The sequence below is a fragment of the Lycorma delicatula genome, chromosome 6 (genome assembly GCF_047948215.1).
Source record: "Lycorma delicatula isolate Av1 chromosome 6, ASM4794821v1, whole genome shotgun sequence".
NCBI classification, from domain to species: domain Eukaryota; kingdom Metazoa; phylum Arthropoda; class Insecta; order Hemiptera; family Fulgoridae; genus Lycorma; species Lycorma delicatula.
In genome coordinates, this window is record NC_134460.1 from 150,705,734 (window position 1) to 150,719,787 (window position 14,054).

General features: G+C 36.6%; 1 protein-coding gene across 7 annotated transcripts in view; it reads right to left on the reverse strand.

Annotated features, from left to right (window-relative positions):
• Nucleotides 1-14,054, reverse strand: part of LOC142326378 (mitochondrial thiamine pyrophosphate carrier-like) — an 88,368-nt gene that overhangs the window by 17,961 nt on the left and 56,353 nt on the right. For all 7 annotated transcript variants that reach the window (XM_075368840.1, XM_075368838.1, XM_075368837.1 and 4 more), the window contains one exon: nucleotides 286-441. In XM_075368840.1, the coding sequence (XP_075224955.1) occupies nucleotides 286-441 (156 nt within the window). The remainder of the gene's footprint in view (nucleotides 1-285; nucleotides 442-14,054) is intronic.

Consider the following 14,054-nt stretch of genomic DNA (forward strand, 5'->3'; position numbering starts at 1 on the left):
TAAACCGATCAGGGATTTGTGTAACATCCCAATCATTTTTATTTTTATTTTAAGCTTCTTTGATGTACTTTTAATACAGCGGTATCAAATTTCAAACAAAACTTTTTTACACTTTTGTTATCTATCATTTTATTCTATGAGAAACAAATATAGCAGACCGTGCGGTAAAAGATTAAAAATTAAAGACAGCAACACATAGTAGTGACCGAACCTTATAAAAATTAATAATCAACAAATATTGAAGATTAGTTGATAATATTTACTAAAAATTTAATTCAAAAATACCTGAACAACACCATAAGTAAAAGACAGTAGTTGTGCCGCAACATGACCTTTCCATAATGCATTTAACCCTTCTTCTTTCCAAATTACATGAAAAGCTTGTAAAGTACTTTTATACTTAGAATCCTTTGATTTTCTTGATATAGGCTCGGTTTGAAGCTTTGAAAGGAAAAAGAGTAACAAAAAATCAGTTCAAATATTAGTAACGTTAAAATAAAACTAACTATACATCACTCAAAATTAATAAAACTTCTAAAAATTCAATTAATGACCTATTGGTTCAACATTTATTTTTTCTAAATTTATATAACTCAAAAGGATTTTGGGAAATCCTACTTTTCAGTTCTGAATTTTTTCAGATATTATAATAAACATGACAATTAAAATTACAGGCATATTCAAAAGATGAACTGCGCAAAATGTCAAATAATGTTTTTTTTTTTAGCCAGAACAAAACTGATATTTGTTTGTAATGAACAAAGACAACGTATCTTAACATTGACTTTAATTTTACACTCTACTATTAAGGAGAATGGTTCTCATCATTTCAGTGATTTTAAAGTTGAACCTAGAAATATGATAAGGAGTTAACCATCATTCTATACTTAATGAGAAAATAGCCTTTAATATTTGCACGATTACTTTTTATACATATGTTATGGAAATTAACAAAAAATCAAAAATTAAAAAAAAGAAAGAAAAAGGTAAAAAAATTCCCCCTCATCAGACGTCATAAAAAAATTGTCATGTGTTTACTGCTTTGAAAGTTATCTTCTGATAATTTATTAATTAAAATATTCCGGAGGTAAAATAGTCCCCCGTTCAGATCTCTGGGTGGGAACTACTAAGGAAGGGGTCACCAGAAAACTAAAAAATAACATTCTACGAGTCGGAGCGTGGAAAGTTAGAAGCTTAAAAAAGGTTGGTAGGCTAGAAAATTTAAAAAGGGAAATGGATAGGATGAATGTGGATATAGTAGAAATTAGTGAGGTTCGGTGAGAAGAGGAAGGCGACTTTTGGTCAGGTGATTTTAGAGTAATTAATAAATAATGGGCAGGCAGGAGTAGGTTTCGTGATGAACAAGAAGATAGGGAGGAGAGTGGAGTATTTCAAGACGCATAGCGATAAAATCATTGTAACAAGGATAAAATCAAAACCTAAACCGACAACGATTGTTAACGTCTATATGCCTACAAGCGCCCATGATGATGATGAGGTAGAGTGTGTATACGAAGAGATTGATGAAGCAATTAAACACGTAAAAGGAGATGAAAATTTAATAATAGTTGGAGATTGGAATGCAAGCATTGGAAAAGGCAAGGAAGGAAATATAGTGGGTGAATACGGGCTGGGCAAAAGGAATGAAAGAGGGGACCGACTTATAGAGTTTTGCACGAAGTATAATTTAGTAATTGCCAACACCCAATTTAAAAATCATAATAGAAGAATAAACACTTGGAAAAAGCCAGGTGATACTGCAAGGTATCAGATAGATTATATCATGGTTAAGCAAAGATTTAGAAATCAACTCGTTGACTGCAAAACTTACCCTGGAGCAGACATTGATAGCAACCATAATTTGGTGATAATGAAATGTAGAGTGGGGTTTAAAAACCTGAAGAAAAGGTGTCAGATGAATCGGTGGAATTTAGAGAAGCTTGAGGAAGAGGAGGTAAAGAAGATTTTTGAGGAGGACATCGCAAGAGGTCTGAGTAAAAAAGATAAGGTAGAAAATGTAGAAGAAGAATGGGAGAATGTTAAAAAGGAAATTCTTAAATCAGCAGAAGCAAACTTAGGCGGAATAAAGAGAACTGGTAGAAAACCTTGGGTTTCAGACGATATATTGCAGCTGATGGATGAACGTAGAAAATATAAGAATGATAGTGATGAAGAAAGTAAAAGGAACTATCTGCAATTAAGAAATGCTATAAACAGGAAGTGCAAACTGGCGAAAGAAGAGTGGATTAAAGAAAAGTGTTCAGAAGTGGAAAGAGAAATGAACATTGGTAAAATAGACGGACCATACAGGAAAGTTAAGGAAAATTTTGGGGTACATAAATTAAAATCTAATAATGTGTTAAACAAAGATGGTACACCAATATATAATACGAAAGGTAAAGTCGATAGATGGGTGGAATATATTGAAGAGTTATACGGAGGAAATGAATTAGAAAATGGTGTTATAGAGGAAGAAGAGGAAGTTGAGGAGGATGAAATGGGAGAAACAATAATGAGATCGGAATTTAAGAGAGCATTAAAAGATTTAAATGGTAGAAAGGCTCCTGGAATAGACGGAATACCTGTAGAATTACTGCGTAGTGCAGGTAAGGAAGCGATTGATAGATTATACAAACTGGTGTGTAATATTTATGAAAAAGGGGAATTTCCGTCAGACTTCAAAAAAAGTGTTATAGTCATGATACCAAAGAAAGCAGGGGCAGATAAATGTGAAGAATACAGAACAATTAGTTTAACTAGTCATGCATCAAAAATCTTAACTAGAATTCCATACAGAAGAATTGAGAGGAGAGTGGAGGAAGTGTTAGGAGAAGACCAATTTGGTTTCAGGAAAAGTATAGGGACAAGGGAAGCAATTTTAGGCCTCAGAGAAGGAAAATCAAAGAAAAACAAACCTACATACTTGGTAATGTTACTTGTTTATTTGAAAGTTATCTCAATGTCTAGGCCAACGGTTGTATATAAAAAAAAGCTTCTCAAATTTTCACACATTCATATTGCGTTCTACTGTGTTACTGATCTGTCTGCTCAATTATCTTCATTATCATCATAATTGACTTCGTCTGTGTTATGCAGGTGAGAGCGAAACAATATTTTATTAATTGCACATCTACGGGACGTATGGCGGCGTCAATGGAGCGGCAAATCCGACGCTAAAACTGTGCAATAATTACGGAGCGTTTCTTTTCGACGAAATCCGGTACGAGATAGCGGCACAAGAAGTAGACAGGGTGAGAAACGTGTGAGTAACTTCTACTATGAAAAATGCTCTTTCGCTCAGGAATTCGGAAAAAGACGATATTTTCTCGTCGGGTTGGTCGTCAACCAGCGTACACTACATTCTTTCTGCCGGTGGCGGCTACATTAGCAGGTAATCCGGCAAGTTTAGCGTCATATTACCGCTAAAAATGCTCTTAGCATTTTTCGAGGACTACAACAGAATATTGCTGAACGTGAAACAAGAATTCGTCGTTCTTCGAGCTTCCACCGATAATAATGCGGTGATCGTTCCGGCTGGAAAAACATTCACTTTGCAGATTACAAAAATCGTATGGAAAATACCGTACGTGAATGTGTCAGATGAAAGGTGTTATCGCTTCTCAGACTCGTCGACAAAGACGAACCCACTTCCTAAGAGGGTTCGTCTTTGTCTTTGTAGTGTCTTTTCCGTTCAAAGACGAACATCAATTGTTTAAATCGCCTTTCGACTACTACGATATATTGCCTCAAGTTACTAAATCTAAAATACGGAATTTTCAAAAAGAAATAGGTCATAATTGGAATTCGGGATTCATTTCATATTTGAGGTTGTCATTCATCGTCAAACGTTTAGGACCCAATTTTACAATATATGTGAAAGTGAAGTCAAGAAGACTGTTAAATTATGTTTTAAGTGATAAGTGCTACAAGGTGGAAGATCTCGACGGATACGATTGTCCTCCCATCGATACGTTTGCATGTAAAACGGACAAAATCTGCCCTTTCGGCGAATATCATGACTGCGCTATGAAAAAAGCTATATGGATGTACATGTAGTGGAACAAGTACAGCAGATTCTACAGCATGCTGGAAAAGGTGGGAGATGCTATCACAAAAAGCGCAAGAATGCTATTTAAACAGTCCTGGACGAGAGGTTCTCCGCTACCTTTCCAAGCAATTCATCATCGATCATTACGGCTGGTACGTCCTCCCAAAGGTGCACGAAGATCTACCCGTCTACTTGCAACAAGATCATGAAATAGATTCAAACTCTGTTTCCCGAAGCAGCAAACACTGGAGTCAAGATTAAATATTTTTTTTATTGTATTTGTTATATATATATTTTTAATTTAACGCAAATCTGTTTGCACTATGATTTTTTTTTTGCAAGAAGAAATATGTATACAAACTGTAAAGTCGTTCCTGATGTATTTAGTTTTAGTTTTTAAAAGTCAATAAATCTTTTTCGTAAGAAGGAAAATATCGTTTTCATTTCTAGATTTAAACTCCCCTTCCCTTTATCAAGTAAGATCTCGAGGTATATTTAGTATGGGGTAAAGCGAGGTAAAGCGAATGGATTGAAATAATCTGTCTACAACCGAAAAACACTAAAGCGTGCTTTAGAAACACTAAAGATCGTGCTTGTCATAACCTTCTACGCGACAACTGCCGTCACTGTCGCAGACGTATTCGAACCCAATCAATTTCTATTAGACTTATGAGTTTCTGAAAGGAGATAACGCGAGCCTGACCAATGAAAAAGCGATTGAAGACGCCGTGAGGCTGTTTCAAGAATTTTTCCAGCTTCCTGCAAACGGGAAGTTTAACAACGCGACCGTTGTCCATCACCGATAGATTGAAATTTCTCTCCGAAACATTCAAGGGAGTGGATGCTATGAACATGCGACCGAATGGAGATATGGTAGTAATTACAGACCAAAGGCTGTATGTATTCAATCTCCATACGTAACAGCTAGTCGGCGGATACCCGAAGAGTGTTGTTCTCACTTTAACATCGCTCAGCACTATAAGATCAACGGAATTGTGAAAACGTACACAGGAAAAACGTTTATCATCTACAACTACGTGTCAGAGATAGAAGAATGTTTTTTACCGCAGTTAGAAGAGACCTCGTTTCTAATCTGTTTCCTGGAATACCAGCAGATATAGATGGAGTGGTACGTTTCAACAACGGGTTACTTTATTTTCTCAAGAAGGGAAACTACTACGAGTTCTTCAAAAAGTGAGGAAATTCGGAAAGAAAGATCACGAGCTTTTCGGACTACTGTTACATAATTTTAAAACAGTTCATCGAGTTCATCACAAAGTACCAGGAATATACCAAAAAAAATTTAATTTGTAAAATTATTTTTATTAATCAATAATTTTGTAATATTACATGTAACTTTTTTAAAAAATAGGAAAATATTATTCAACTACCAGTGTTTTTATTTAATCACCTTCATTTTTTACACAAAGCAAATAACCCATTCAATGTCTTTCTTCTTTTTTTAGGAAAATAGTTGGAAGAAGGAAAAGAATAATTCATTTTAACGTGAACGGTATTTTAATATTACATGCATAATAAATAATATATACATAGTGTTGATTTTATTTAAACTAATTAAATATTATTCAAAAAATAATTGCATATACTTAAAAATAAATGCGCACATTTAAATTTTATTTAAACAATGAAATGTATACATGGAAATTATTTAAGAAAAAAAATTATACATCTCTTTAAGGATCTCTAAAACAGTACCTACATGTCTTTTTCTTACAATAAAATTTTTCGATAACCAGTACGTATATTTAAATGGTGGACAAGTCGCTTATGCATAAAATCATACAAATTGATGGTAATCACTCGGAAAAGTCGGTTCACACTATTACGTTCATTCCGAGCTCTTGCAACACCGCTCTCCATGAAAATCTCTGTAAAGAAGGTATTTTATTACAAAATTAAAATTATGTTTATTTAAAACAATATTAATTTAAAATTATATACAATTGGTAGTAGACTACAAAATTCTATACAATTAACAATCTATGAGAGTAGACGACAAGTGGATGCGCTAAAATCGTATTCACAACTATAAATTACCAGTATTCTTTATAAAATATATATTTATGTGTGGTACTTGATAAATAATCAAACCACTCGTTTGAATTTATACTAATATAATATATTTTAACCGAATTTACATACCTTCGGTTAACTAAAATGTCTATAATATCGGCAAATAATTTTGTTGAGACTTAAATAAAGTACTGTCCTCCTCGTCGAATAAATATTTTTTCATCGGGTCAAAGCACACACCCATCTACCATATCGTTAATTGTAAACGTATTTAAATTAAAAAATATCTTAGCAAGGCAGAAGGATTAAGGATCCCTTCTTAAGTCATACTCGGTATACGCGTTCACTCTGAACTGCAATTTACTACCATTTATTATTGACATCAAATGCTTTAATACATCATCTAGCAACTAATTTACCATTTAAAATGTTCTTCACTACTGCAAAACACGATTACGCTAAAAGTGATAAGGGCTTCTTATGACTGAGAAGATGGTAATTGATTGAAATAAATCATATGACTGAGAAGATCTGAGATTGATCTGAAATAAACCATAATAAAGTGAAAAAATAAACGTTGTTCAAATTTTGCATTTAATAACCGAACGAAAATAATATATAACTTTACAGCATGACACTTTGAAATCGATTGCTCAATTCCAAAGGCGTATCTTTATGCCCGAACGCGATCGTATTAATTTCATCGACGGCTATCCTTTTATAATCATAATTACATATAGCCAACTTATTAATCGTAACTGTATGGATATGTTTTCTGATCGAATCATTTTCATCTTACGATATAAAGTTGACGCCGGTTCTTCTAAATAGGCATTAAATCGGCTAAAGCAATTTCGTTTTTTACTAAATTTTTCTTAACGCCTTGTGCTTTTTGCTACTTTTTCAGTTTCTGTCCTAAATGTATAAAGTTTAGCTTTTAAACCGATACATTCTACAATCGGCACACTTTTACATTCGTCTTTGAATTTACCAAGAACCTTTTTATTTGTAAGCGAATAAGAGCGATTTATCGTGTAATCTGACGTGTCAAAATATTGAATAAAACTTTCGTTTTGCATATCGCAATAAAAATCAAACGTTTCAATTTCATAAAAAAACTGTGTGTATCCATGTATAACAATTTTACGCGCGACCCATATTTAGTTTTCATAACATCATAGTGAAATTTACACATAACTGTTTTGCTTAAATCTAATACGGCTAGGCCTACGTAAATTGTTTTATCAAAATATATTTTCTCTTTAGAACACTGTACAGCGCCTAAGGTTTCATCATATATTATCCTGTCTACGAACGTAGGTTTGCATATAAGTTTGAAAATACGATGGGGACATATCGGTTAAGGGCTGGTTCGTTTTCTTACGTTTTTCAAACACCGCATTATTCATTAGTTTAAAAAATCGTTTTCAAATTCGTTTGAAGCAGCTTGTCTATTAGATGTATTCCTCGATATATGGTTTCAACCACCTTGCTTGTTCGAACTGAAGAATTCTGTGAACTTTAATCACTTTTAGACCGTGACATAAAGCCTGTTTCAAAACTTCATAATGGCAGATATAATTATTCTTTGTCTCTAAGGTGGCTAGTAACTTACATTGTTTAGAAAAAGGAGGCGGTTTATTTTCTGGAGAAACGGTAACTCGTTGTGGTCTAAATGTAGAGATACTCCGGGTATTCAACATCGACCTCGAAAAAACCCTATCAGAGATTCAACAGGAATACTATACACATCTTTTAGAATAATATTTATTAAATTGTCGCGGACCCACATAAAATTTTTGAATGGTAAATACCTACTTATGGCCCAGCTATATAAGTTGTTGGCGTCAATATAAGTAAGGCACTTCCGAGGGGAATGAGTCAAAACCGTCTTTTACATAAGGATTATTTGTGGAAGCACATTTCGTGATGCACATCGAAATCCCTCCTCGAATGCCTTTCTGTAAGAAAAGGACCATATCATAATCTGACAGGAGTTCAAGATTTACTTTCGTTTTGTACAGCATATCTTCAAGCGAAAAACCCAGCGCGGTTAGACAATGTGCACAATCCAATCCGTATTTTGTAAGACAGTGACCAAACGTTTTCAAATACCTCACCTAACAAAACATCACACTTAAGATATAGGTCGCTATAATCTCAGAGGGTGAAAACGCCGTCGTGTTAAGATTTAAAGTAATCCCACACAATTTTCGTACGGGCATAATCTTTATCATCTATATTCGAACCGATTAGGCTGCTATAAAACAATTCTTTGGATGGCAGCTCTCTATCGTCTAACACAGACAACGAGCTGGTATATTTATAAGGAAACACTCCTTTTCGCGTTACTAGCGTGAGTTCATTTTCAGTAAAGTATTTCCTGATACGATTTAATTTACATACAGGCAGATTCGAAACCAGAACCTCAAGACAGTCCGGCATAAACCGAAACGAATCCACGAATTGAACAGACAATTTTTTGATATTTTTTTTTGAAAACGAGATAAATTTTACAGCCGAATTCGGTATCGCATATATACTTTTCGAATCGTAACCTAACTGTCTTATAATAAAGTGCGAATCATAATTGGACGAATTAAGGATGAATACAGGAATTGTCACGCGGTTTTGTCTTAGCAGATTACATTTTCGACATAATGGAGACGATATCTGCCGGTAAGGTGACAGCGGCCGCGTTGCGGTTGTAAGTCACGTCTAAATTCCTTTTCGCACATTTGACAAGACTTAGCCGACTGAAAAGCATTCATATTGTTATCACTCATAATAAGAGGAATATTTTTATCTATCATCTAGGCTATTTTCTTAGCCATGTCTGTAAAATATTTCAAAACCTCTCGTCTGCATAAGGACCTCTATAAAGGATAAGCGGAACAGGGATTAAATCTAATTACGGGAGGTACAGTTTCATCAAACAAAATACAGACAGTAGCTCATCGGTATATGTAATTCTGATTCTAGAGTAAACGAACATTATCCAGATCGTAAACTAGTATGAATCGGTTTTAAAATGGATTCAAAGTCTGCATAAGCCACAATCGGAGCGGGAAATTTATGGTGATAATTTTTAAACTTTAAAACCGGCGCTATTCCATTTTCTTCCGCAGGAACTACAGCTTTAATAGACTGCCTTTTTACACAATACTAAGTGATCGCCATCTTACGAGCACTTTCAGAATCGTGTTAATAATGCATAAAACACCATTTACAAATGACTATTTTGTGACGTGTTTACTCAGTTTACAAGAAACAAAACGGGAAAAAACAATAGTGATTGGTATCTTTATGCTTTAGCAAAAGCAAATCGAAATGATCTGCCGACTCGGTGTCACACGCCTTAACAGGAAAGACTTGTTTCTCAACGTCTAACGCAAAAACGTTTACAGAAACGTTGTTTTTCTTTTCAAAACGGGTTATTTCGCGTAATAATGTAAAAATCAACATACTAAAATCATATCGGTCTGCGATTCTCCTATATCTTTTATCTACACGTTCGCGGTGCGGACCTTCTACGTATATACAAAGGATAGACCATTTAAAGTAGTATTTATCATTATTTTTAATATTTATAACCACCTTTAGCTTATATGACTTCGATAATCGAGGCCAGTATGGCTTCATGAAAGGGGTTGGCACCGAGGATTGCATCTTAAATGCTCTTGCCGAGGTGGAAAGCGCCGACTGCAAATATGTTTTGGCTATTTTTATCGATATAGAGGCAGCATTTCCTTCCTTGTGTTGGAGTTCTGTCCTCTATGCTTTGGAACGCCGCAATGTTCCCGAAGCCACACAGGCCGTGGTAAGAGACTATTTGTCTAACCGAACGGCTCTGTTTAAAGATGCGCACCTAGTTGTGGAAAAATCCGTCACCAGGGGAAGCCCGCAGGGTTCCGTTCTCGGTCCCCTGCTGTGGAACCTGGTGTTTGACGGATTTCTGGGATTGACTTTCCCAGAAGGAGTCACGGCCCAGGCTTTCGCCGATGACTGTCTCCTTTTATTTCGTGGAGATTCACGACCACAGCTAGAAAGCAGAGCGCAGGCGGCCTTGTCAACCGCCGAAGGCTGGATGGACATTCAAAATTTAAAAATTTCTGTGCCCAAAACGAAGTTTATGCTTCTAAAGGGCGCAGACAAATTATCATGCAGTCGAAACCCCCACATTAAATATAAAGGCTGTGTAATCAGCCGAGTAAGGGTTCATAAGTACCTAGGTGTTTTGTTTGATGATAAGTTGCTGTTTAGTAACCATATTAAGCAAGTTGCGGCGGACGCTGTCTCTGTGATGCACAAGCTTAGAAGGATTGCTCGGAAAGATTACGGGCTGTCGGGCCGCCAAATGTACTTGGTGTACCGAGGCGTCTTTGAAAGTATGATCGCATACGCGGCGCCGGTTTGGGCGCACAGGTTGGAAAGGAATAGAGCACTACTTCAAAATTTAAGGAGTGCCCAGCGCAGAGCCATGATAGTATGCACTGGTGTATTTAAAACAACCTCCTACGAGGCTACTACTGTATCGGGAAAGGCTCTCCCAATCGATTTAGTGGTGAAAATTCGGGCAGCCATGTGGAAGTTGCGAAGAGGTCGGGAGGCCGAGGCATTTGGGATGCGGTTTCGAGCCGGGCTAGAACCGGATCGGAACGGTGATCACAATGCACCGGAGCAAAATTTCGTCCAGTTGCCCATCTCCCGTCTGCGGAAAAGGCTACAAAGCCTCGCGATGGAGGCATGGCAGCTTGAATGGCACACCACGACTAAGGGTAGATCCTTGTATAATTTTATACAGGATTTGGGGGGATGGTATGCCTCGAGTTCCTTTTTAAGGGCGTCGGGTGCCCAGGTGCTCACCAACCATGTGAATCTAAACCAATATCTGTTTCGGTTTCGCCTGGTGGCTGATGAGTTGTGTGTCTGCGGGGAGGTCCAGTCTAATGTACATATGATGTACGACTGCCCGGCCCTTGGGGGAGGGCCAGAGACCGAGCCACCCTGGAACTTAGACGTCAGGGGGAAACCTGGCCGCTCACAAGCGGCGAGGCAGTGTGGCGAGAGCCGCACTGTCGGACCGTGTGGGAGTTCCTCGATGAGGTTGCTATGTTCAACCGTCATCGGTAAATTTAAGGGATTCTTAAATGTAATTGCATTTGGACTCCTAAAGCTTTGCTGCTGGAAACCAACCTTGGTAATAGGGCTGGCCATCAGCCAAATCAGCTCCAAGCGCTGTTAAATGGTGGACAGGTACTAGCTGGCATACAGCAACCGAGGCGTGGCAGCCAAAATTGCTGTCTTTCAAATTTTTTTGACGTATAGTTTTAAATTGTACAAGGGGTGCGCCTCCCCGATCTAGTTTTATGTTTGACAAGTGAGCGATTGGGACACTTCAGCGGGTGCTGTATGGCGCCCTGCTTGATTCGCTCACGCACGTTAGGTAGCTCACTAGGAGCTTTTAGGATTTGGGTCGCTAAACCGTTTTGAGGCTCAGTAGCCGTTCTTGGCACGGAACATTTGGTCTATGCTCTAGGGCGACCGAATGGGGTGGTGGTGGGAGAAATGCCAGTTAACCAAATGACTTCGATAATGGGAGATACAAGTGCTGTGCAACGAACGATATTTATTAATCTTACAAGAACAAGTTCGGCTACGTTATTTACATTGAGCACCTCTACATTTTTTGTTTTAAAACAAATATCTTTAGTCTAATTAAGCAATTCCTTACTATATGTACACTACTAATACATTAAATTTAATTGGGCCTACCATTGTTATTGCTTCCGAGAGTAATTCGATCATCTCACTTTTTAAATTCTCTAAATATTTCTAAATATCTTTTGCATTATCATTAGTGTTTTTATAATATGTTTGAAGATTACACGCAAACGCAATTTCAATCAATTGAAATCTGTCCGTTCTTATTTGCGTCAATCGGATACGTTTACATCTATTTGAATTTGCATACCTAAAAATCGAAAAGAATTTATAATACTATTAGCAATACTATAACTATTACCACTACTATTGCTAAAGGCTTACGAAGACAACCAGAAGCGGATCACTCTGAAAACGGCATCACTCTCTCTATCTTCCGTATGACTTTTGGATCCTTCATCCTTTTTTACTTTCTCGATATCCTTCAACATCAGGTCATCGAATATAGCAAGAGCCGCACTTCCTTTATCAACAACGAAGACGGCGTGGTTGAGACATTTCCATACCGTTCATTCCAATATTTACCTTCAATATCTGCTGTTTTGTACAATTCAATTTTCATTAGATATTTGCCAACGGTAGGGAGCGATGTTAGATCAACCTGAGTCATCTAACAACACGCGTATGTATTTTTCATACGACTGAGGAACGTTTTTCATTACCGTCCTCAAGTAAGGCCTCTTTCAAGGACCGTTTGGTTTCTCTCTGCGGTTGCATCATCGACCAGTTTTTCTACGTCGTCGTCGAATTTTTTATCGACTGCTAATGGGATATTTTTTACATTATCTATAAGGAAGGATATTGGCAGCGTCCGGCAGCTTTCATCGACGATCCTAATATGTTTGTCTTCTTCCAATGTGATCAATATAAGCCATTCAGACTTAATCGTTTTGAAAGCCGTGTTAACACATTCAAAAGCGAATTCGTATTATGAGTTAGATTTTTTATCGATTCTCGAAAACTTCTTCCCACTCGTTTAAGCAGAGCAGCCCCAAGGTATAACATTTTATTAGAATATCTAATAAGTTGAACTTTTTAGTCTCGTCAACGCCACCGGCATAGACGTTAAAGGAACCTCTGCAAATCTATAGCGAGGAGCTTCCACTGTTGGCTGACGACCGCGACCGCCCTTGTAAGTAGATGATATTTCATCATCTTTGACGAATAGGGGAAGAGGGCTCCTCGAGGTGGAAGGTATTTGACTATCTTCGACGAATACTACAGGACGAGATGACGCCTGTGGCGAAGTAGTAGGGGCTGTCGTTTTATCCTCAAATATAATTTCGTTTTCACCAGCCAATAAATCAGTGTTTGCTAATCCATCTGCAACAGACAGTTTCATTATTTCAATAAAACGGTTTTAAATTATTTTTTAGAAAGAGGTATAATAAATCCTACCTCTGTAAATATTTGTCCTGTTGGACAAATTCAATATCGCAGAACTTTATTGCCGCCGCACTATACATCCCAGCAATAGTAGTTACAGCAAATCTGTTGCTAGTTGCAATAACATAAATACTATTTATCAAATCGTAAGCTCTACACACGATTTCCTCCAGCCTGAGCTAGTATCTGCATTTTAAACGCAATACGATAAAAAAACTCATGCGGTGTAACAGGCGCTACCTGCTAATGCAACACATCGAGCACTCGCACCTCAAATTTGCGAATTTCTTCGCGGTGATATGCGTCCATCGTACATTCGAGTAGCTCACGGACCAGTATAGGATCAATTTCAAAATATTTAGAGGAGATCAACAAACACGTACATGCTAACAACTGTAGTTTGATCGTCTCTAATATTCTCTGTAAATCTAACGCGGTCGAAATTTTCAAAGCGTTATAAAATACCGAATGACGTTGCCGTTCAAGAAAACAAACTTTAAGCATCCACTGCGCTATTGCTTCACGTTTCTCATCATAAATCATTTCTGGTAGAACTTTGTGCCCTAACTGAGCAGACGCTAATAAAACTAATAATACTCTATCACTAGTTAAAATTTTATATGCTAACGCCTTGGTATGCTCCATTTGAAAAAAAACAATATTTTTTAAAATTATGTAATGTTTAAAATATGTATAAACGTAATAATAGCGATCTCTATTAATGCTTTTAAAAATAAATATCGAGACTTAATAAGTATTAAAATAAACTACATTAGTATTAATTTAAAAATATATATAAATACTTACTTTAAATGAAGAAGTATGAAAAATATAAGAAGTTTGAATTAAAATTATTTTATAT